At 40.1% G+C, this 22567-nt stretch overlaps 1 protein-coding gene across 15 annotated transcripts in view; it reads left to right on the top strand.

Moving 5' to 3' along the window:
• The window catches only part of ADGRV1 (adhesion G protein-coupled receptor V1), a 320555-nt gene that overhangs the window by 115169 nt on the left and 182819 nt on the right, over positions 1-22567 (top strand). For 14 of the 15 annotated variants that reach the window (XM_033086930.1, XM_033086929.1, XM_033086928.1 and 11 more), the window contains 15 exons: positions 1736-1874; positions 2013-2198; positions 2463-2695; positions 3205-3353; positions 3446-3647; positions 4157-4373; positions 7906-8145; positions 9894-10043; positions 10892-11365; positions 12154-12297; positions 13604-13775; positions 14144-14279; positions 15874-16721; positions 19537-19654; positions 20527-20698. In XM_033086930.1, the coding sequence (XP_032942821.1) occupies positions 1736-1874; positions 2013-2198; positions 2463-2695; positions 3205-3353; positions 3446-3647; positions 4157-4373; positions 7906-8145; positions 9894-10043; positions 10892-11365; positions 12154-12297; positions 13604-13775; positions 14144-14279; positions 15874-16721; positions 19537-19654; positions 20527-20698 (3580 nt within the window). The remainder of the gene's footprint in view (positions 1-1735; positions 1875-2012; positions 2199-2462; positions 2696-3204; positions 3354-3445; positions 3648-4156; positions 4374-7905; positions 8146-9893; positions 10044-10891; positions 11366-12153; positions 12298-13603; positions 13776-14143; positions 14280-15873; positions 16722-19536; positions 19655-20526; positions 20699-22567) is intronic. The other variant, XM_033086931.1, reaches the window with a different exon arrangement.

Genomic DNA, 22567 nt, shown 5'->3' with positions numbered 1-22567 from the left:
AAAACCTAGGACTTTCAGTTAGTTTACCTCATCTAATAATTGATCTTCAGTTCACTTAGGAAGAGGAGTCTCTCTTGCCATGCCATGAAGATTGTCTCCACAAGAAACAGTTGTCTCGTGGCTTCAGTGTCACAGTGAATCACCTGCAGGGAAAGGAAAATCTGTTTGCAGTGTGAAAGCCCCTTGTAGCTTTCACACAGCTGCTTTCATTTGCCTTATCAACTTATTAGGATTCTATTTTAAGGATGAGCTGTTCTGGCATGAAATAAAAGTTCTCTTAATCCATATCTGGAAAACAGAGGTTTTCTTCTTCCATTCTTGGGGCAAGGTTTCTGATCTGTCTCATTTCTCTCTGTTCAAACTTCTTAATGGATTGCAGCCACTGCAACATCTGCTTATTTCAACATTGATGCTTCTCCTCACATCTGTAGTTAGAACGATACATGTCCCCATGTACTTCATGAATTGCAGGGTAAAACAAAATTGGTATATCAAATATATCTTCTCCATAGCCTTACAAAAGAACTTCAGCCCAAGACTAAAGCATCTCCTCAATCTCCTCCCGTCTATATTCTGATTCCTTCTTCACTGACCTCAGTGTTCTGTGTTGTTTTCTCTACATGTCTTCACCCTTTCCTTTTCCTGAATCAGGAAGAATTGGTGTTCATAGGTTCATTTGCTCTCAAGCTTTATCATTTGAAACAGTTTTTATGGAGTTCTGCAGCACTGAAAGGTTGATCTCTTCCAGGCTCTGCAATTGAGGAATTGTGTGTCTCTCACTGCTCACCACATGGTCCCTGCTGGCGTTGCACAAGCTGTGCAGACTGCTGGTGCTACCCCATGCTTTTCCTTCATGTGGGGCACTGGAAAAAAGAAAAAAGCCTGCTGCTGCTGCTTTTGTCCTTCAGTTTGCAGCATAGCTGGCTAAAAGCAACTAAGCAAACAAAATCCATTACTCCCAAACTGAGATGGCATTGGCCACATGGCTGCTTTGGCCCTGGCTGCTGTGGCAGGAATCTCAGCCAAGCTGTGCCCTGGGCCAACCTGGCCCAGTGGGCCACAGAGGACTGGCCCAGCCAGCGCCCAGTTAAGAAATAAGAAAGCTCCTGATGTGCTTACCTGTTGTTAAATGTGTTTTCACAAAGGCGTATCCAAAATTTTAAGTGGGTTAGCTGGGTGTTAATCTTCAAAACTCACCAGCTAACTGGTTCCACGAGGTCCCTATAGGGAACCACTTCAGCAGATCGTGGACTCCCTCCCCAACTAAAAATCCAAACCTACGTTAACAGAGCATACCTCAGTAAATCTCAAAGAAGTATTCTGGTATCCTACGTCTGCCTTATAAATCAAATTGCCCCTGACATTATCCTGACATCCAATTTCCCTTCTATTTTGTATATCTGTCTCTGGAAAAGCAGAATAAAACCAAGACAAATCAGTTTTCAGATCACATCTTTGGGCTACATATGGAAAGAAACTTGATAGACCTCTTGGTAAAAATACAGCTTGAGATGCTTCCCAACAGAGAGAAATAAAAGAGCACTTCAGAGAGGTTCTCAAAATGCCTGAAAAGGGAATTCTCATGTTCTTAGTAGTGATTAAGCACATTAGAACTGCAGCTTTCATAGTGCTGATAACATTTCTCCCATGCATAACAGTATGATATACTACCTCTGTATTGGATATTAAATACTAAAGGTAAAAATAATATTTGTATTTTTGTCCTTACCTGCAGCCTGGTACGTGGCCCAGGGATTTTTGGGGAGATCATAATATATTGGAATATAACACCTTCTCATCAGACAGAATTTGTTGAGGTATCGGGGACCTTGACCATGCGAGATAGGCAGTCTGCAGCAATTGTTCTAATACAGGTATATGAGACATCTGACACCAGTAGCTATTTTGAGTACTTTCTTTTATTTTCTTAGGATCATGGGTAGAAATTAGTTTTATCTCTCTCCCTGGAAATGGTTTCAATCCTTTTAGCTGTTTTTGGTTCTTTTCCATAGGCTGTAGATGACAACTGTCCTGAGGAGAAACATTACTACCAGTTTCAATTAACCCGAATCAGTGATGGAGGCCTCATAAATGAATCTAGCAGCACAGCAAATATTACCATGGTTGCCAGTGATTACCCATATGGAGAGTTTACATTTTCCCATGAACTATTGCAAACCACAGAGGATGAAAAATGGGTATTGGATTAAAATTCTGTCTTATGTAAAATTACTGATAGATATCAACATTGTTGCTAGAATTATGTTCAACTTTAGAAAGAAAATAAATCAGTCTCTAAAATGACTGAGGTTATCTGCTGAATTGCCTATACTCCATATTTGATAAAATACATTCATGTTACCTGACAGAACCATTGAAAAGGCACTTTTAGAATGTATCCTAAAGGCAACTGTAACAGAAAACAAGGCCATTTTTAAAAGAAAATATTCTCTTTCCCTCAGGTTAACATCACAGTTGTGCGTTCCAGGGGATCCTATGGCAGAGTGCGTCTTTGCTTTCAGATAATAAATGGGACTGCAGAGGAAGGAATGGATTTTTCTCCCACAGTACGGGAAATGGTTTTTGAACCAGAGGAGGAAAGTAAAATTATTTTGGTCGAAATTCATGATGATGACTTTCCCGAAGGCCCTGAAAACTTTTCATTGATGATTACTGAAGTGGAACTCCAAGGAAGGTAAAGTTAAAATTCCCCAGTTGATTTGTTACAAGCAGAAAAATAAAATAGAAAAGCAAACTATATTTGGATTCTGATCTACCTGAATAAAGTCACTGCTAGACATTTCATCTGTTTTACTGTAAAATTTTGTAAGACAGATATAACTGTAATCATAACAGAAAATGGATGTATGGTAAACCCAATTATTTTAACATTAGTATAAAGATGTTGCTGATTAAGATTTATTAAAGCTTAAGATCAATACATTGGATACAAATTTTCAGTTTGCAAGAAATTTCAATAAAAATGTGAAATGAGAAAGAGCAAATCAAATGAAAGGTATACATTTCTAGGAATAAACTACTATTCTTGCAAATATAATAATACGAAGAAATGTGACAAAAAAGTCTTTTGTAGAAACTGTCAGAAAATAAAGTTATTTGCAGTGATTGACAAATAGCCACACACATCTCTTTATACTTTCACAAGAAGTTTAAAATGTTTGTTCTTTTTTATGTTCTTGCAAGTGGATTTGATTTTGCTGTAAGAGAGAATGGTCTACAGGTGGATCAACCTCCAATAATAGGAAATATCTCCACAGTATGGGTCACTATTGCAAAAAATGACAATGCTGAAGGTGTCATAGAATTTGATGTGCAGTATGTCCTTCTACAGGGTAAGTTTACCGTAAGTTCTCACTATAGTTTAGAAGACAAGGCTATGGCATGAATTTTGAAATAACGTAATTTTTTCTCAATTATTTTATAGTGGAAGAGGATGCTGGATTAATCATGGTTCCTGTTTTGAGAAAGCATGGAACTTATGGCAATGTCACAGCTGATTTTCTTTTTCGAAGTATTTCTGCACTGCCTGATGGTGTTGACTATGTCATTCATAATAATACTGTAATTTTTTATCATGGACAGAACCAGTCTTTTATTTATATCTCTATTATAAATGATGAAGAAAGGTAATTAAATTTTCAGATATTTATTCACCAATTTACTTCTGATAATATCTTTTTTAGCATGTACTAAAAAAATCTACACGTATGCGTGTACAGAGCTGGAATTAAAAAAACAAATTTCTGCAGAGCTAAAATATCACCTAAGGGAGAAAATCACCTAAAGGGAGGGAAAAAGTTGTTATATTAGAGTGTCATAGTTGCTGTTAAATAGTATGCAATCAAATATGATTTTTAATTACATTATAAGAAATGATTGTGTCAACAGTATTGCTATGAAGAATAAAATATTTTGCCATGTTTTTGCTTAACTTAACACTAGTAGAAAGTAGAATAATGATAAAGTCTCAGAATGGTTATATATGAAATATTTTTCTACATTACACCTATGGAGATGATTTCTTTATTCTTTAAACAGATCCAGTTGGATGCATGATTGAATGACTAAGTACAGTTTTAATATTTTGTCTTTTGTCTTAGATATCTCAGAATGTTTTTTTTCTTTTTCTGTGCAGTGAATTTGCAGAGCAATTTGAAATCCAACTGACAGGAGCTACTGGTGGAGCAGTCCTGGGGCTCCACCTGGTAAGCCAGATCACCATTGCAAAAAGTGACTCACCCCAGGGCATGGTCCGATTTCTCAACCAAAGCCAAATTACTCTTCCCAACCCTGATGCAACCACAACAGTGTCCCTGGTGCTGGAAAGGACTGGGCGGTTGGTAGAGGCAGAGGTGGGTCTTACCTGTGAAAGACTGAACATTTTCCAGTGACTATGTCAAAAAGCTCCTGCATTTTTCTTTGAGAGCTTTCTTAATAACTGATTCCTAATAGAATAATTATAGCTTTTTATTCTACATGAATTGCATATAAGTGTAGTATAACAGAAAATGTTGTTACCCTTCTAAAGTCATCTTTCTCTTTCTGCTTGCCTTCTTTTATTATGGTATTGTGTACACTATTTTGAACTAGCTCCTAATCTCACCAAAATTATAGTTAACTTCATGTACTACTACTACATTAATTTAATTAAGGAAATTGCTTATTATGAGTTTTCTAGAGTATTTTTTTACCCTGTACAGGCCACTTATAAAAGTGAAGATAAAAATACAAAACATGGTGGGCCTTTCTCAGTTTTGTCAAATAATTGGAAAACTTGCATTAAAAACCATGAACTCCTCCACATATAAAAATTGCCTCCGTCTTTGACTTTTTCTAGAAGTCATTGGAGAAAAGTGGAAAACAGTTAAGTTACTAAAATAATAATTGTAAAGGCCTGAATATGACTTCCTTAAAAGCAATCTAATTTGTGGGAATTGCTGGAAATGCTATAACTTTTAATCAGGCTGAAGAAATATGAAGATTTCCTAATTTTCTTCACAATCTGAAATATTAAAAGCTTTTATGATAGAAAATATTTGTCATTTTTAGACTTGACGTCACACTTCAAAGGAACTAATTTTGATCATGAGTACAGTAATTTCACGACTATAAGGCGCACCCTTTTGACTAAAATGTTTTCCCCAACCCGGTGCACCTTATCTGATGTACAAAGTTGAGACCTTTGCCACCCCAGAAGTGTGAGCTGCAAGCAGGGGGTGGTGCCGCGGGAGTGTCAAGTCGCGAGGAGGGACGGGAACGGGCAGCCACTGCCAGCAGGAGCTGAGCGGGGAGGGAGGGAGCTGCCCCAGCCCCAGCCCCGGCCCCGGCCCTGGCACGGGGGGAACGAGGAGCCGCCAGCTGCGGGGCGAGGGAAGAGCCACAGAGGCTGCAGGAAAGCAGTGGTGGTGATGCTCCCACTGTGGCCACGGAAAAGGGGCGAGAACCAGCAGCGCTGCCCATGCGGCCGCCGGAAAGGGGCGAGAACCGGCGGCGCTGCCCGTGTGGCCACCAGAAAGGGGCGAGAGGCGGAGGCACTGCCCATGTGGCCACCGGAAAGGGGCAAGAATCGGCGGCGCTGGTGCCGACCACAGGGAAGGGGCATGAACCAGCGGCGCTGCCCATGTGGCCGCCAGAAGCGGGCAAGAACCGGTGTCGCTGCCCGAGTGGCCGCCGGAAAGGGACGAGAACCAGCGGTGCTGCTGCTGACCACGGGGAAGGGGCAAGAACCAGCGACGCTGCCCGTGCAACCGCTGGAAAGGGGCAAGAGGCGGTGGCGCTGCCCATGTGGCCGGGGGAAAGGGGCGAGAACCAGCGGCACTGCCCGTGCGGCCACCAGAAAGGGGCGAGAACCAGCGGCGCTGCCCGTGCGGCCGCCGGAAAGGGGCAAGAACCGGCGGCGCTGCCCGTGTGGCCGGGGGAAAAGGGGTGAGAACCAGCCGCACTGCTGCCGACCGTGGGGAAGGGGCGAGAGCCAGCCGCGCTGCCTGTGCGGCCACTGGAAAGGGGCGAGAGGCGGAGGCGCTACCTGTGTGGCTGCCGGAAAGGGGCGAGAATCGGCGGCGCTGCTGTCGACCATGGGGAAGGGGCATGAACCAGTGGCGGTGCCCGTGCAGCCGCCAGAAAGGGGCGAAAACTGGTGGCGCTGCCCGTGTGGCTGCCGCAAAGGGGTGAAAACCGGCAGTGCCGCCGCCAACCGTGGGGGAGGGGCAAGAAGCGGCTGGGGCGGACGTACCACCAAACCGAGCGAGGACGGGTGCCAGGTCGGCCGAGCCGCCGAGCGAGGACGGGGGCCAGGGCGGCCATGCTGCCAAGAGAGAACGGGGGCCAGGGCAGCCGTGCCGCCGAGCGAGGACGGACGCTGGGTTGGCTGAGCCGCCGAACGAGGATGGGGGCCAGGTCGGCTGTGCCGCCAAGCTGAGCGACGGACTGGTGGCAGGACGCTCTGCGGAGCTGTGAGGGGGAACAGCATGGCAGCACAATGGAGCTGCAAGGGGGAACGGCTCGGCAGGAGCGCTGAGCCGAACAAGGGAACGGCACAGCAGGAGCGCCGAGCCGAGCGAGGGAATGGCACGGTGGCTCCATGGCGCCGCAAGGGGGAACAGCACCGTGGCAGCACAGAGCCGCAAGGGGGAGGCGGCCCCGCGGCTGCGCCGAGCCTCACCTGCCGGCACTGGGGGCGGGAGGGAGCGCCAGGGCCCACTGCATGGGGAGGGCGCCTGTGGCTGCCTTTGAAAACCTACGCTGATCTGTGAAAAATGTTTCCAAATTGAACCCCTCCCAGTAAACTTCACGATCGCGGGTTTCCGTTACTAATTCGTTACTTTGTTGTGTGCAACATGGATTTTTTCGGAAAAAAAAAAGAGTGCGCCTTATAGTCCGGTGCACCTTATATGAGCTACAAAGTTGCGAATTTTGCCGACTCCCAGGGGGTGTGCCTTATAGTCTGGTGCGCCTTATGGTCGTGAAATTACTGTCCTCATGTGGGAAGTTTTGCAAAACATGTCATGAAAAGAAGATAAATAGACACTGGCCTGTGTGATTCTTGCATTATGCTTAAGAAATCTTAGTTTCTTTTCTATTACTAACATCCAGAATTTAATAAACTGGCATTGTGACTAACGCTTTAAATTTCCATTTGTAAATTGTAACGTTTACTTTTTCAAAGGCTTCTATATTTTGCCCCATTGAATTAATTACAACTACTCTGTCATAACAACAGCAAAGATTTAAACATAGCTAAGTACAGTCATTTCATGACTGTAAGGCGCACCCTTTTGACTAAAATTTTGATCGAAACCCGGAAATGTGCCTTATAATCCAGTGTGCCTTATATATGGACAAAGTTCAGAAATTTACCAACCCAGAAGTGCAAGCTGCAAGCCGGGCCGCAAGGGGCAGCAGCCCTATGGGAGCGCCGGGCCACGAGGGGGGGCAGCCCCGCGGGAGCCCCGAGCCACGGCAGCTGCAACAGCCGCGGGAGCTGCGGAAATCGTGCCAGCCAGCACTGGGGGCGAGCGGGAGTGCTGGGGCCCACGGCACAGGGAGGGTGTCTGGGGCTGCGTTTAAAGACTACGCCAATCTGTGAAAAATGTTTGCAAATTGAGCACCTGCCAGTAAATCCCATGATGGCATGATTCTATTGTTAATTCATTACTTTGTTGTGCAGAGATCCTCTCTGCAAAAAAAAAAAGATCGCCTTATAGTCTGGTGCGCTTTATATATGGACAAAGTTCGGAAATTTCCTGACACCTGGAAGTGTGCCTTATAATCCGGTGCACCTTATAGTCGTGAAATTACTGTACTTTTGGTACTCTGTTGCTTCTCTCCTTGGGATACTGTTACAATACATCACCCTGCTTAATCTGAAACGGATCTCTTCCACAGATTTACTGGGACATTTTGGGACCCAATGTGGAAGAGATTTTGTCTCCTCTGAATAGTGACATTGGTGACCCTGTGAATGGATCATTCTATTTTGAAGAAGGAGAAGGAGGTCTGAGAACAATTAATCTACAAATCTATCCTCATGAAGAAGTTGAAATTCAGGAAACCTTCATTATTCGACTGAGCCTTATAAAAGGTGAAACAGAAATAGATTCTAAGGCAAACAGCATTACATTAATAGTAAGTTACTATTGCTTATCTTTCCTCAGAGACTTCTGTTGCTACTAGTATTTATCACACAAAGCTTTTAAAAATTAATCATGATTACTTAGTAATTTAGATTTTTTGACCTTTTTACTATTCTGGTTTATTATGTTCAGTTCTGAAAGGAAAAGGGTGGAGAATCTATTGGAAAAAATTGATATAAAAGTGCTGAGCTGGCTCTCTTATTTGCAGTTTTCTATAGTTCTCTTTGGAGAGAGCAGGGATTGAGCCCTCATTTCTGTATATCAATGTTTGTCATCTGTTGTGGTTTAAACCCAGCTGGTAATTAAACCCCACTCAACTGCTCCCCTTCCCCTACTCCCTCTTGTGAGAGGGAGACAAAAAGCAGAGTTTTTTCATATAAGATAAGAATAATTTACTTGAAGACACTGATGAGATGAGAAACAAACAGTAACAGCAACAATATTCATGACAAAGATATACAATAGACAGGGTGATTTGCAAACAAAAAGGTGCTCACCACCAAAGCTCCACTGACACAAAGACAAAATATCTTTTTCTGTGCAAAAAAAACCAGTGATGGATAAATCATCCACACACACACACTCCTCCTCAAATCCTGAGACAGCAAAAAGCAATGATGGACTTCAGGGATTGACAGACACCAACTGTGCTATGCCAGCAAAGCAAAACTAGTTTATTACAGCAGTTTACCAGTATTTATAGGTCACTATGTTCGTGCAAAATTTTCCACTCAGACCCCTTTGTCCTGATCCCCTTTAGAAACACAATCTTCTCCGTAATCCTTCTTATGCTAGTAGTGTCCTTGTTATTGCTTTCACCAGCAAAATCCTTGTTACATCTTCCTGTCAGAGTGGTCAGATCAGAGAGTCAGAGTGACAGAATATAACCTCTTCACTTCTGTTCTTGCCTTGAGTTTATCTCGCTCATGGTTTTCACTGTACTAGGGCCAAAAAGTCTGCAGCACTACCCTGCTCAGCTTCTGTAGCTGTCTGATCTCCCACAATGGACAAACTCTCCAGGCTGGTCTGCTTGGCTGGCACCAACCATCATGTGTGCGTGGTAGATAGTAGTGATCTGGACATGCCCACACAGCACCATGCTCTGACCCCTCAGCAGTTGCAAGTTGGACATTATCACTCTTGACTTCAGATGACTTCTCACAGTGCAAGAGAAATGCAGATATTTTTGAGAGTTATCAAAGACAAATCAGTGCTCTAGGCATACTGTAACTAAGGAAATATTTATAAAACTGCTATAAGGAGCCCTCAAAAAATCTCTTCAAGAAATTGTGCTTTGATTTTATTATCTGATTGGCAAGGTGTTGATGGAATTAGCTCTTATTTACACAGTCCACTTCATGAAGCCAGGCTACCTCAAATTCTTGTTGCAGCTAATGGTATCTGCAGATAGATGTGGGTGAACTCTCTTTCCCATAGAGCTGATTTTGCAACCTTGTAGTGTTAGAAGAGTTTCTGTATAGTAGCTCATGGTGCCTGAGATTTCCTGCTCTAGAAGCAAAATATTCAGATGCAGCATTTGGAATAAAACTCTGCTCTTTTCCTTCTTGGACAGGGGAACTGAAAATTGAAAAAGGGACATTCAAAACTTTCTCTGCTGTTTTTGGTACTAACAGATGTATGCCCTTGTAGCATCCAGCAGTGAAAATCTCAGTAGTTTGAACAAGAACACAACTCACGTTACAGTTTTAGTTTTTTGAATGTTTGTTTGTCTTTTTACAGATAGAGAAATTTGGTGATCCCAATGGAATTGTACAGTTTGCTCCTGAATCATTAACTGAGAGTAACTATTCCGAGCCCTCAGGAGATGAAGGACCACAAAGTATTGCACTGTTTGTCAGACGAATTCAAGGCATTCTGGGGAACATAACGGTATTCTCACTCTTTTCCTAATAAAGAATATAATGCTGAAATCATCCTCAGTGTCAATGTATGGAAAAATATCTCATTCGGTGCCTTCCAATTCCTTGTTTCTCAAATTAAATTTTTTAAAATGTTGCCTTTTAGGCTGAGTTTAGGAAGGGCTTAGCCCTAGTACTTGTGGTTTGGAGAGTAAAATTCAGTCTTCCCTGGTCAGGGGAAATAAAAGAAAAACAGTACTGCTGCACTGCTTTCCACTCTCACTTTCTCTCCCCATTTGCTTTTCATGGGAGCATAGAAGAGACAGTACTTTCATAGAGAGTTGTCTTTGATATCATCACACTTTATTTTTTTAGACAGAATCAGATTTTTCTGAACCATCATGCATGTTGTTTTTTTACCTAAAGTTGTTTAGAAGTCAGCATTTTAATGGGGACTTGTTTAATTTAAAATAAATTGATCAGTTAATAGAAACATCTGTGTTTAATGAGAGTTCTTCATTCCTTTCTCATGTGAGGAATATTGAAAACAGAAAAAATAGTAAGGGTGTTTTAATGTGAAAATAGAAATAATTTTTGAAAAATGTTCATAAATTCCACATAGTTTTACATAAGTCTTCTGAAATTAGACAAGGGATATATTTATATTCATAGCATTGTTAAGAAATAACACACTCTTTTGAAAGATAGTCTGTGTGGTAGGACATTCTTCCTATGCATACTCAAAACAATTTTTATTTTACCCATTTAAAAGTGGTCTATACTATATCCTGTCGATACAGAATCCTGAATATGCAACTTTCTGATTTTTGAGGTAATTTTTATTTATTTTATGTTTTCCTTTTTCTATACTAATTTCAGGTTTACTGGCAAATATGTAGTGAATCTGACATCACAGGTGACTTTCTTGAGACCGAGGGATCTGTTGTCATTGCGGACCAGCAGAGTACAGCTGAGATAATTATCTACCTGTTACCTGATGATGTTCCAGAACTGGATGAAAACTATGAGGTACAGCTGATTTCAGTGGAAGGTGGAGCAGATTTAGACCATGAGAAAGGAATTTCAAAGATCACAGTGTTTGAAAATGACGATCCTTATGGAGTGTTTGCACTGTACTCCGATCAGCAGTCAGTATTGGTAGAAAAATCCCTGGACCGATATGTTCAGATTAATGTAACTCGGCATGCTGGGGCATTTGGAGAAGTGATAGTAGAGTACCGTGTCATATCCCTTCATGGCAAAGCACTAATTGAACCCGAGAATGAGGTGGGATTCCTCATAATAAAGGATGGTACCGGTTTTGGAGTAAAAAGAGTGCCAATAAGCAACCAGGTGTGTATTACTTTTTTAGCTTTCATGATGTCTGTTGTTTCCATTTGTTTCATCACAATACAAAGAAGATACAAAACTCTCACTAGTATCGATTGTGAAGAAGCAGAAAAGAGAGTTTTGCTGTTAGGAATTTCCTCTTTATCAAGTAGAACTGGATTTGAAACCACATTTTCTGATAGTAATTGCAAAATTACTGCTATGCATATGTTTAAATATTTAATGTTTCCTTACATTGTTGTTTTGTGCTACTATCAGTTCAATAGCTTATTATTATATGTATGCAAATATTTTCTTAGGTTTCATTTGGATTGTAAATAGTGATCTATCATTTGTGACCAATGAAGAAGAAGATAAATGTACCTGCAGTCTTCTGTGTTTCCTTGCTGTTTGTCATTATTGTCACAGTTTTACATCCACTCTTACATGCTCTTACAACCATCTTAAATATTTTTAATCCTAAGGATTAAAATCAAACTAAGGCCAACGTGTCAGATACACATCCTTAAAAGGCAGTAGTTGCTTTACAAACTCACATTCCAGCAAACTGCTAGCATATTAACTTCACAATATTGATAGCTTTAACTGTAATTCTTTGAGAAACATAATCAACAAAACACTTGTCTTGAAAATGTTGCTTTGTATGTAATCAAACAAAATCTGTTCTTTAATTATTTAAATTATTATCGGTTATTTAATTTAATTATTTTGTTAATTATTTGAACTGTTGGATAACATGTTTTAAGTGGAGTTAAATTTTTACCTTTTAAATTAAATTCTCTCTCTCAAAGGCATTCATTTTTTTGGGCTTGAATTTTACTCTGGAACTGACTAATGTAAGCCTGGTTAGAGGAAGTGCCAAGGACGTGCCTAAAATATTAGGAATAGCAAAGTCTGCAGTGCTGCTTATTCCTGAGGAAGCTGCCAATTCACAGGTCAGTAGCCTGGTTGTGGTGTCATGTTTCTACCACAGAAGAAAGGTACTACCGAGGATACCTTTTATAAGAACCCAGTGACGCTTTCATTGTAATCAACATGACAGAAGAGATTTTTTTTTATTATTTGTGCTCTATGTTGTTCTTTTTTCTGATACAAATTCTTTTAGAAATGTTTTAATACAGTTAGAAAAGGCCTCTTTATCTATAAAATGTAAGTGGTGTAAATATTTACATGAAAGGGGACTTAAAAGACTAAGGCTTAAAGGAAAATAAGTAAATATGGATGTTCATCTAAATACAGCAACCCCAAAGCAGGTATTCAGTATTACGTGCAAAAAGAGATGGAATATATGCTGGGTGTTAATGCACTTGTCAGTAAATTTGGTCATCATTGAGTGATAGATTTTCCATTTGTCTATTTTGTATGAGAGTGAGAAAAGATAACTTACCAACTTTGATATTGTATATGTGCTACCATTCTCTTTTTTATGCCAGGTAAAGGCATGAAGAGGTTTTAACTCTTAAATTTTATTGAAGTTTTCACTTAATGATTCTAGTTATCTTGAAGCATTGTTCTGGTTTTTAATTTACAGTGAATCATAAGTAAAATAGTCTTTCTGTATACACTGTTTACAGAAAGGTTATTATATACCTATACTACCATATATCCATTTATCATTATTTTTGTAACATGCAAAGTGTCTTCTCTCCTATTTGCTGCTTAGGGAAAAAGAAAAGTAGATCACAGTGCAGCAATAATTTTGTGAAGAGTGTCGTGGGGGAACAACTTAATTTTTACTGGACACAGTGGATACAGTTACACATTAGTAACTTATTTTAGACCTAATTATATGTGTGTACAAATATATATATACATATATATATACACATATATATATATATATACATATATATATAGGGGAGAGAGAGAGAGTAGTACAGTTATTGTCTGTGAGCACTGAGGACAAGCTTGATTTATTTTTCTTCTAATCAAGTGACACAGATTGCTGTATTCACTTTTTTCAGTACTGAAGCAAACTGAAAACAGTGTCATACTTGTTTCTTTTCCCTGCACTCTAATTGCCAGAAATCTAAAATTTTCAAGTATTACTAAAGAGCTGTGAAGGAAATATGGATATTCATGTGTCTATAGATACATGTATCTATAGACATATAGATATATTTATCTATATTCATGCATTTTTATTGTAAGATACCCATTTTACAAAAAGTACTATGCTTTCATGTATGCTATTGTCCATTTTTATTCCATTTTCTGATAAAATCTACTATGTTTCCCCAGGTTGGCTTTGAATCTGTGATATTACGACTTACAAACATTGTAGCAGGGACAGGTCATGCTGTCATAACCAGAAGAGGAGTTTATGGCTCTGTAATAGTTAGCTGGATTTCAGGATGCCCACCAGACCTAGTCGCTGACTCTGTTAAACTAGGCCACATTACTCCTCCATTTGGTGAGTAATTGCTGCAACAAGTTATGTACAGCTACAAGGACAACAGCTATGATAGTTGCATAAGTGATGATACCACCTTTTAGTTATTTGTACCTCTTCATTTTTCCTTTATTAATGATGAGTCATCAGAATGAAATAATGTGATCCAATTTTTATCTGTAAGGGACACATTTACTTTATGAGAAAAAACCCAACTTTTCTTCATAAACACAATGCTATGCCCCCGAAGGACAGCTTTTTATAGGAGAGACCCTTATAATGAAGATTTCTTCACCTCATTAGAGTGGAATTGTGACTAAAGTGGATTTCCAGGTAAAAAGAGAATTCCTGTTTAGTGATTTTGACTCTCTCAGTCATTCTCTTTCCAGGTAATGTTATATTTTCCTCTGGGGAGGAAAGTAAAGTGATTTCATTTCAGGCGACTCCAAGCCTAAACAAACCCGAGACATTTGCCATCACTTTAACAACAGTGCACAGCAATGCATCTGGTGGAGCTCGCCTGAGGTAAGGATATTACCTACACTTTTGGGTTGCACTAATGCTGTAAGAATTATATGTATAGAGGCATATACCTCATACGAATCCATATTAAATTGTACGTAGCTAGCAAATTTTAGTTCCTTTTTCAATAAATTTCTGTCTTGACTCATATGGAAACAAATGTCAGTACTGCAGATCTGATCTGCCTGGAACTGAAGCTTTTCTTCTAGTCTGTTTCCTGGCATTGGGATCAGAGATGCCTAGAATGTGTCTAGGGAATTATGGAGACAGTTAGGAAAGACAGTTAGGTTGAAGAACCAAGATCAACAGTTTTAACCAGGAAGAAGAATGAAATAAACTGTCAATTTTCAGTGTCCCTAAAAATGCATATTTAGAACATCTTAGATGACAAACATTATTTAAAATAAATAAAATTAAATAAGACATGCTCTAAAAATGCCTGATTTATATTAAGTCCCCTTTTTATTCTGAAAACTTAAAACATTACATTCAATGTAATTTTTAATCTCACTTGAATTGTTATCTGTTCTTCAAACTATTTTCACTCTTCCATATTGAAGATGAAGGTGTTTAACAAAATGAGCATACAGTGACACCATATGGAGAAAGGTATTGGGTTCACCATGTTAAAATTGCACTGGCAAAAGTGAAGGAAGTGAGGAGGGAACCAGATACCTAAATTCCTCAAACTGACCCTTTCTCCTAGGTTTTTCTCTCCTATGGGCTCGAGTACCTCAAGCACATGTTTACTTCACGAGTCAAATACCTTGAGTGTATGAGAATAACCCTTCCTAGAAAACTTAAGACTGCATCCCACAAGACGTAAAGCTCACAACAACTTGGAAGGTTTTGGGCTTCCTAAGTGGTGGAAAAGTCTCATCTGGTAGCCAAATCCACTCACTGTGATTGTGCCATTTGGTAGCTTCTGGCACTGAGTAATGGTTTTGTTCTAGAGAAAAGGAGATTTAGCAAGATTTAGCAGAGTCAGTCTAATATTTTATAATAAGAAGGGGATATATTTAATATGAAGAAAATAAAGCTTAAATTGATTTTAATTATAAGATTCAACTCTGGAAAAATAGTATTTTGAGTAATATTGTAAAGAGACAGTATTTCAAAACCTTTCTGTATATTTTAAAATAACTTTCTGTCCTTCTCTATCTTCTGGCTAAAACCTGCTAGCATCTCTCTACTTCATAGCTTTCCCTAGGTACAGGAGGTTTGTTCAGTGTTTAAAACTAGTATTACTTGTAGTGGCTATATTATATTCCTGTATTATGTCTCCTGTAGGAAGACGTACTTTCCTTTGCCTCTCCATTTTCTCAGGAAGACCATATTTTATTTATAATTTACTCAGTATCCTGCCCTGACTTAGGATTAATCCTGTCGAGGACTGCTTAAGCATTGAAAATGCATTTTTTAGGGAACCTGTTTATGTCTTACTTTGTGTGGTTTCTATTTCTTCCCTCTACTGTTGCACTTTTTTTAATCCACTTTCTTGCAACCATCATTGATTGCCCAATGAAAATTATGCTTGATTGTTCTGCTTTTCATTATTCGTATTTCCTCTCTCAATGTGATACTGTTTCTGTTTCAGATCAGGATTTACAATAGCTAAAATTGAGCCAATGGGGATCTTCCAGTTTGATCTTAACTCAAGATCAGTTTCAGTTGAAGAAGATGTTCAGGTGGTCAGACTATGTGTTCAAAGATTATTTGGTTTTCAAAGTAATCTCACTAAACTGACATATCAGACCATTCCTGGAAGTGCCAAACCACTAGAAGACTATATACCCATCTACAATGGAGAGCTTATATTTTTACATTTTCAGACAAATGCAGTGATAGAAATATCAATAATTAATGACACTGTGTCTGAAATACAAGAATTTTTTTTTGTAAATTTGACTTCTGTGGAAACTCTGGATGTTCAACCTGTGAACCTTGACTGGAGTCCACATTTGAATCCAGCTTTTAGTGTTGCAACAGTTAATATCCTGGCTAATGATATTCATCATGGAATACTAAGCTTGGGGCCAGAGTTTATTTATGTTGAAGAAGATACAAACAGCAATACCTCCAACACAGCGGTGCTTCAGATCAGAAGAACCAAGGGATTTACTGGTCATATTAAAATAACTGTTAAAACCTTTGGGCGAGTGAGTGCACAGAGTGGAATAGATTTGTATCCTTTTGGAAATGTTTATGGAAGATCAAACTTCACATGGGCAACAGAAGGAGAAGATTTTGAAGAGCAGACAATGTCTCTGACTTTATTGGATGGAGAAAGTGAATGCCAGGTGTCCATAAAAATTTTTGATGACGATGAGCCTGAAGGACAAGAATTATTTTATGTTTTCCTCTCAAATCCTGAATATGGAGCTCAGATTGTGGAAGGAAGGGATGAACATGGATTTGCTGCTTTTGCAACAGTAATTATTTCAGGTAATATTATTTCCTCCAGAAGATGAGTAAATATATTTGAATTAAATAACAGTAAATAACTATATGTTCTCATAGCAATTTTCATGTAAAATTGGAATTCTATTTGATAATAAGCAGGGTGTTCTATTCCCAAATCTAATGTTTTCCAAATCAGAGGAAGCATCTAATGCACAAAGCATTGTAACTCAAAATACGTCTATAGGTGCTGCCTATCTCTGTTCTTGTCCTTGATGAAGGAAGAAAGCTGAGCATAATGTTTGTGTTGGAGATGGAGTCGGATTGCAGGCTCATTTGTTTTTTTGCTGTCTTCCTTGTTCCAACCCTTCTTCCTGGGACGTGAGATTCTAATCTCAGTAGATGTGTGACTATGAGAAGGGTCATCAATTAACTTATGGCATGAAAATGGAAGTGTCCGAGAGGAACCTATTATAGAACTGCTGGGATTCCATTGTTTGTTCTCAGTTTTGTACAAATGACCCTTTCTCAGAGTACTGTAGTGCTTCATTTAGAACAAAAAATTTTGTCTAACTGTAAATACTGGCCACTTCTTGACAGTTTATGGCACAAAAAGATCACTGCATTTTTTTTTGCTTGATTTGTTTCTGAAGATTGGATGATTTGTATTTTGTCTCTTCAGGTACTTTGCTTTCTCAAGATCCATAATGCTTTAACCTTCTTTTACTTTTTCTTTTACTTGTTCTTTTTTTTCCTTTTCCTAACTTAATCTATGAAGCATGATTTTGTAAAAGAAAATGTCATGGGGCATTTGAATACAGGAAGACATAGCTCCTACTGAGACCTAAAAGAGGAGAGACATAAATATTTACTGATCCAGTATTTAAAAATGCATTATGGCAGCAGTGCTTGATGGGAGATAGTGAGTATACATTGAAATGAGATTTAGCCTGATATTTTTTTTCTATTGAATACAAACAACCAGGGGCACAGGTTGCCTGGGGAGATTGTGTGGTCTCTCTTCATCCCTGGAATTTTTCAAGCTCCAAAACTCTCAGCCATCTGGTCTGGTTTCAGAAATAATTCAGCTTTGAGAATGGTATTGGACTAGAGACTTTAAGGGCCCTTTTAACCTTATTATGTTGGCACTCTGTCAGATGTATTTCACATACTTAGTATGTTTAAGTTAAGTCTTTCACTTTTATAATGGATGGAGTTTGCACAAAGTAGAAGAAATAGTTTCTGTTTTCATTCTTTGCTACTATGCAGTTCATACCTGCAGTGTAGTCATGCTCTGCTTCTGGGGAGGACGGGAATTAGCATACTTAGTCACTAAGGAAGAGTATTTCTTTCAGTCACTGTGCTACTGTGAGAAAGTGATGTCAGAACTCCAATTTCTCCTGGCTTTTAGGTGTTTGTTGGGCTTACCATCCGAATATAAACCAATCTAACCTGCAATATAGATCAAATTTTAGAAAAAAGTTTTGCATTGGAACAAATTTTATGCTAACTCAGTTTAGTCTAACCAAGAAAGCAAGGTCCAACATTACTGAAAGTTTTCTGTATTTAGATAGTCATAAGAAATCAGTGTGGGTATTGAGAACTAGGATTTAACTGTGCTGCTGGATGAGTGTAGGAAGCAACCAAGATTATATACAAAAAGAGATTATATGAAACACGTTCTCTTCATGTGCATTGTCTCTAAAATTTGCCATGGAAGTAACCAGTTCTCTGGGTGTGCACGTTAACTGCAGAAGAACATATATAGGCACAGGTTGGAATTTGAGATTGTATTGAATACCATGGAAGTGTATGAATTTGCTGGAGTTATACCCATAGTAGGAAGTGTCCATAAAATTGGAACATGAGACAATTCATTGAGGAGAAGAGTTGAAGCATGTACCTGCATTTAAGTGTATAGATAAATACCATAGGTTAAATACTTGTGCATGCACATAAGCAACACACAGTTTCTGTTATTCTTATTATATATATTGACTTTAAATAAACGCTGTGGTGGAAGTAGATTGCCTTTCAATTCAAGAGTAAGGCCATCACAACCTGCAAGGAGAAATCCTTTAGAAGCAAGAATTGATTGAGCACTGTAAAGACATTAGTTTCCCCTCATTAATGCTAGGAATTTGTATCTTCCACTGCTATTTTTCTGAAGTTACTTGCATTCCCCCTGAGAAAAATGTGGTGTTTTGCAGCTTACTAGTTCCACACATAGAATTAAAGGTGCAAGAGAAAAGCTAATGTAATCATCTGGGAAAATTGATGGGTTCAACAACATCATGGTATGATAAATAAGAAAGCTTAATTTACATCACTGGAAGCTCATCTTTATCACATTATCTACTTTATATGTTGAGGCCCATTTCTGTTCAAGACAGACTGGTTTAGGATTTATGATAAATGTGGCTGGAATAATTATCTCATAAGGGCATTAGTAGCAAGGCTTTTGAGATTGTTCTGGAGATTGCTGTAACACCTAGTCTCTTGAAGTCAAGGTCTTTAGAACAGTCAGGACAATAGAAGTCAGTCAGTTTATTGAATGCTGCTGAAAATACAAGCTTACATGGAAAAATGGTTCCACTTCTCATAAGGAGTTTACTTTCAAAAGTAGTTGTTATTATTCTACTGTTTGAAATAAAATTTAGAAATGTTAAATTCCAAATTTGAAATTCTAGAGTGTAAATGAAGAATAGAAATATTGAGAGAATTGAGTTTTCCCTAAAGAGTACTTTGCAGCATGCTTTTGATACCTGACTGGGTTTTAGCAGTTGCGCATATTAAAAGTATAATTTACTCTCAGCTCGCCTTTCTTGCTTACTACTTTCATGGACTATTTTTTACACAGGAAGTGATCTCCAGAATGGCATTTTGGGATTCATTCCAGAAGTACAAAGTGGCCTGATACTTGATGAAGACTCAGAAAACAGAGAGGTGCTGCTGACTGTCGCACGGCAGCCAAACAGGTGCAGGCAACAGCAGATTCCAGTGCTCTTCCCATACTGTAATACGTTCTCTTGAATCACAGGAGCTACTGTTAGTGGAAGAGATTTTCATCACAGGATTTTATATAAATGTTTCCCTTTCAGCTCCTTTAATAGCTTCACAGATTTTGGCAACAGGGATTTAAATTGTGAATATATTTGGGTCTGTCACTTTATTGGTATGAAGCAGAAACAGGAAAAAAACTCAAATGCTTACCGTTTTATACTGTAAGTCTGCAAGTGTGAAGGTTTTGCTTAAGATAAAGTATTTGCTAAAGGTGTAATTCCAATTCTCACATCTCTGTGTAATGTAAGTAGGTATGAATACTACAAGGAGCAGTTAAGAAATTATGTATCAGTATGCTTAAGTCTTCACTTTTTTCTTAATTAGCACACACATATGTATATATAGTGTACATTTATGTGTATTTTTTTAAAATATGCTTAAGTATGGTAAGTTCCTTACATTTACAGGAAAGACAAATTCTACCTGGCTTTCCAGACCAATGGTTACTATAGTATTAACGGAAATACTTGTGCACATCCCTGCTTTCGAAGCACCAGTGTCTCTTATTCAGATAATCATGTGTTATCTGAAAAAAAAAAAAAATTAAGAATCTGGGTTCCCATAATTGCTTTATTTTCCTCTTCTGTTACCTTTTTAAATAATCTAAATAGACATTAGAGGAATAAATTTAAATTAAAAGAGCTATTTTTTTCATTTTAAACCAGTTTGTTCCGTAATGATAAAATTTGAATAATAACATAAAATGTATCTTACATCTGTGGTTTATATTTCCTAAATCTGTTGTACTGCCCTTTGGTACATGCATACTCCTCTCTTTTGCTTACAGGGCTTTTGAAGATGTAATGATCTTCTGGCGTGTGACCTTTAATAAAACAGCTGTTGTCCTTCTGAAGGATGGTGTGAACTTGGAGAATGAATTTGTATCTGTGCGGGGAGCCACAACCTGTGTGGCAGGTCAAACTATGTGTAACATCTCCATTGAAATAAAACCTGATCATGTAAGTAATTATTGCTCATTTATGTACAGCATTGAATTGCAATTTGTCAAGATGAAAAAACTCCTCTGATCCAGAGGAACTGAGGCTTAACTTTGAAGATAGTAACTTGATATCTGTTCAGCTTCTCTGGAACATGTTTATGTATAGTCTTGTACTGCCTCCATTGTGACTGGTAAAAATTTGGGAAGGAGATAAGTATTTTGTTTGAACAGTACAGTAATTTCACAAATACAAGCCGCACCAATTTGACCAAAAGTTTGGTGGAAACCCGGAAGTGCGGCTAATATTCGAGGGCGGCTTATACATGAACAAAATTCTAAAATCTGCCAACACGGAAGTGAGAGCCCGCGGCAGCCCCAAGCCAAGCTGGAGCCCGGCCGGCCCCGGCTGAGGTGGGAAAGCCTGGCAGAGGCGGGGCCTGCAGTGTGGGGGTGGGCGGCTGAGCCTGAGCCAGCAGGGCGGGGCAGGGGTGGCGGCAGAGCCCGGGCCAGCAGGGCGGGGGAGCCCGGGAGAACTGGGGCTAGCAGTGCAGGGGAGCATGGCAGAAGCAGGAAGGCTGGTGGGTGGGGCTGCCTGGCAGTGGGGGAAGCCCAGCAGAATCGGGGCCAGCAGTGTGGGAGAGCCCGGCGGTGCGGGGGCCTGCAGTGCCGGCCAGGGCGAGCAAACGCGGCAGCGGTGCAGACAGGAGGGGGCGGCCGGCGAGCCTGGCGGCGGCGGCAGCCCTGCCGGCCGGGCGAGCAAACATGGCGCGGGGCGGCCGGCGTGCCTGGCAGCGGCGGCAGCGGCTGGCCTGCCGGCAGGGCGAGTAAACTCAGCGGTGGGGCAGCCGGCGTGCCTGGCAGCGGCGGCAGCGGCTAGCCCGCCGGCAGGGCGAGTAAACGCAGCGGCGGGGCGGCCGGCGTGCCTCGCAGCGGCGGCAGCGGCTGGCCCGCCGGCAGGGCAAGTAAACTCAGCGGCGGGGCGGCCGACCCGCCGGCAGGGCGAGTAAACGCAGCGGCAAGGCAGTGCTGACGGGAGAGGGGGGGCCAGTGAGCCCGGCGGCGGCTGCAGCACCACCCGGCCGGTCCCGTCGGCAACCATGAGCGGGCCGAGCCTTCCTGGCCCCGCCCCGAGCCAGTAAAACCCACTATGCCGTGATCCTGTTACTAATTGGCCAATTTGTGAAAGCTGCGCACGGATTCTCGCTACGAACGAAAGTGCGGCTAATATTCGGGGTGCGGCTTATCTATTGACAAAGACAGCAACATTGTCGAGGCACCGGAAGTGCGGCTTATACTCCGTGCGGCTTGTATTCGTGAAACTACTGTAAATTACAGGTCTTACATTTTTGTACAGCAGTAAGAAAAAAGAATGGAGTTGTTTCAATGAAATGTTCCATTATATACTCTTATCCTTCATCCAGTGAGTTTTTCATCTATCAAAGCATTTCTTAGGGTGGTTTATACAAAACATTCTGTAAGGAATATGTAAGTAATTCTGTAAGTAATATGTCATTGCACAAAAAAAACTTTCAGTCTAACTTGTGTGTAATTTTATATTCCTAGCACAGTGATCTGGGAAAACTCATAAAACTGTATAAGAATCTCCAAGTGTCTAAAAATCTGTCACTGGTCACATATACCTTGTTCACATACTCCTAATTCAATTTAGGAGCCATCATCCACTAAATTGCATTTACCTAAGTCTAACAGTCATGTGAGACCCAGCTGGCACTCTAAAATACAGACACGATTATATTAACACAACACACAGTATTCAGTCTATTTTAGTGTGAATACGCAATGGTTAGAGTAATCCCTTCATAAAGGAAGGATTAATGTTTGCCATTCTTTTAAAGTTGGAGAGTTTAAAATTTTCTGAGAAATTACC

The sequence above is a fragment of the Catharus ustulatus genome, unplaced genomic scaffold, assembly GCF_009819885.2.
Source record: "Catharus ustulatus isolate bCatUst1 unplaced genomic scaffold, bCatUst1.pri.v2 scaffold_74_arrow_ctg1, whole genome shotgun sequence".
Taxonomy (NCBI): domain Eukaryota; kingdom Metazoa; phylum Chordata; class Aves; order Passeriformes; family Turdidae; genus Catharus; species Catharus ustulatus.
Note: the sequence above shows the minus strand (reverse complement) of the source record. Positions and strands in the feature narration are given on the sequence as shown.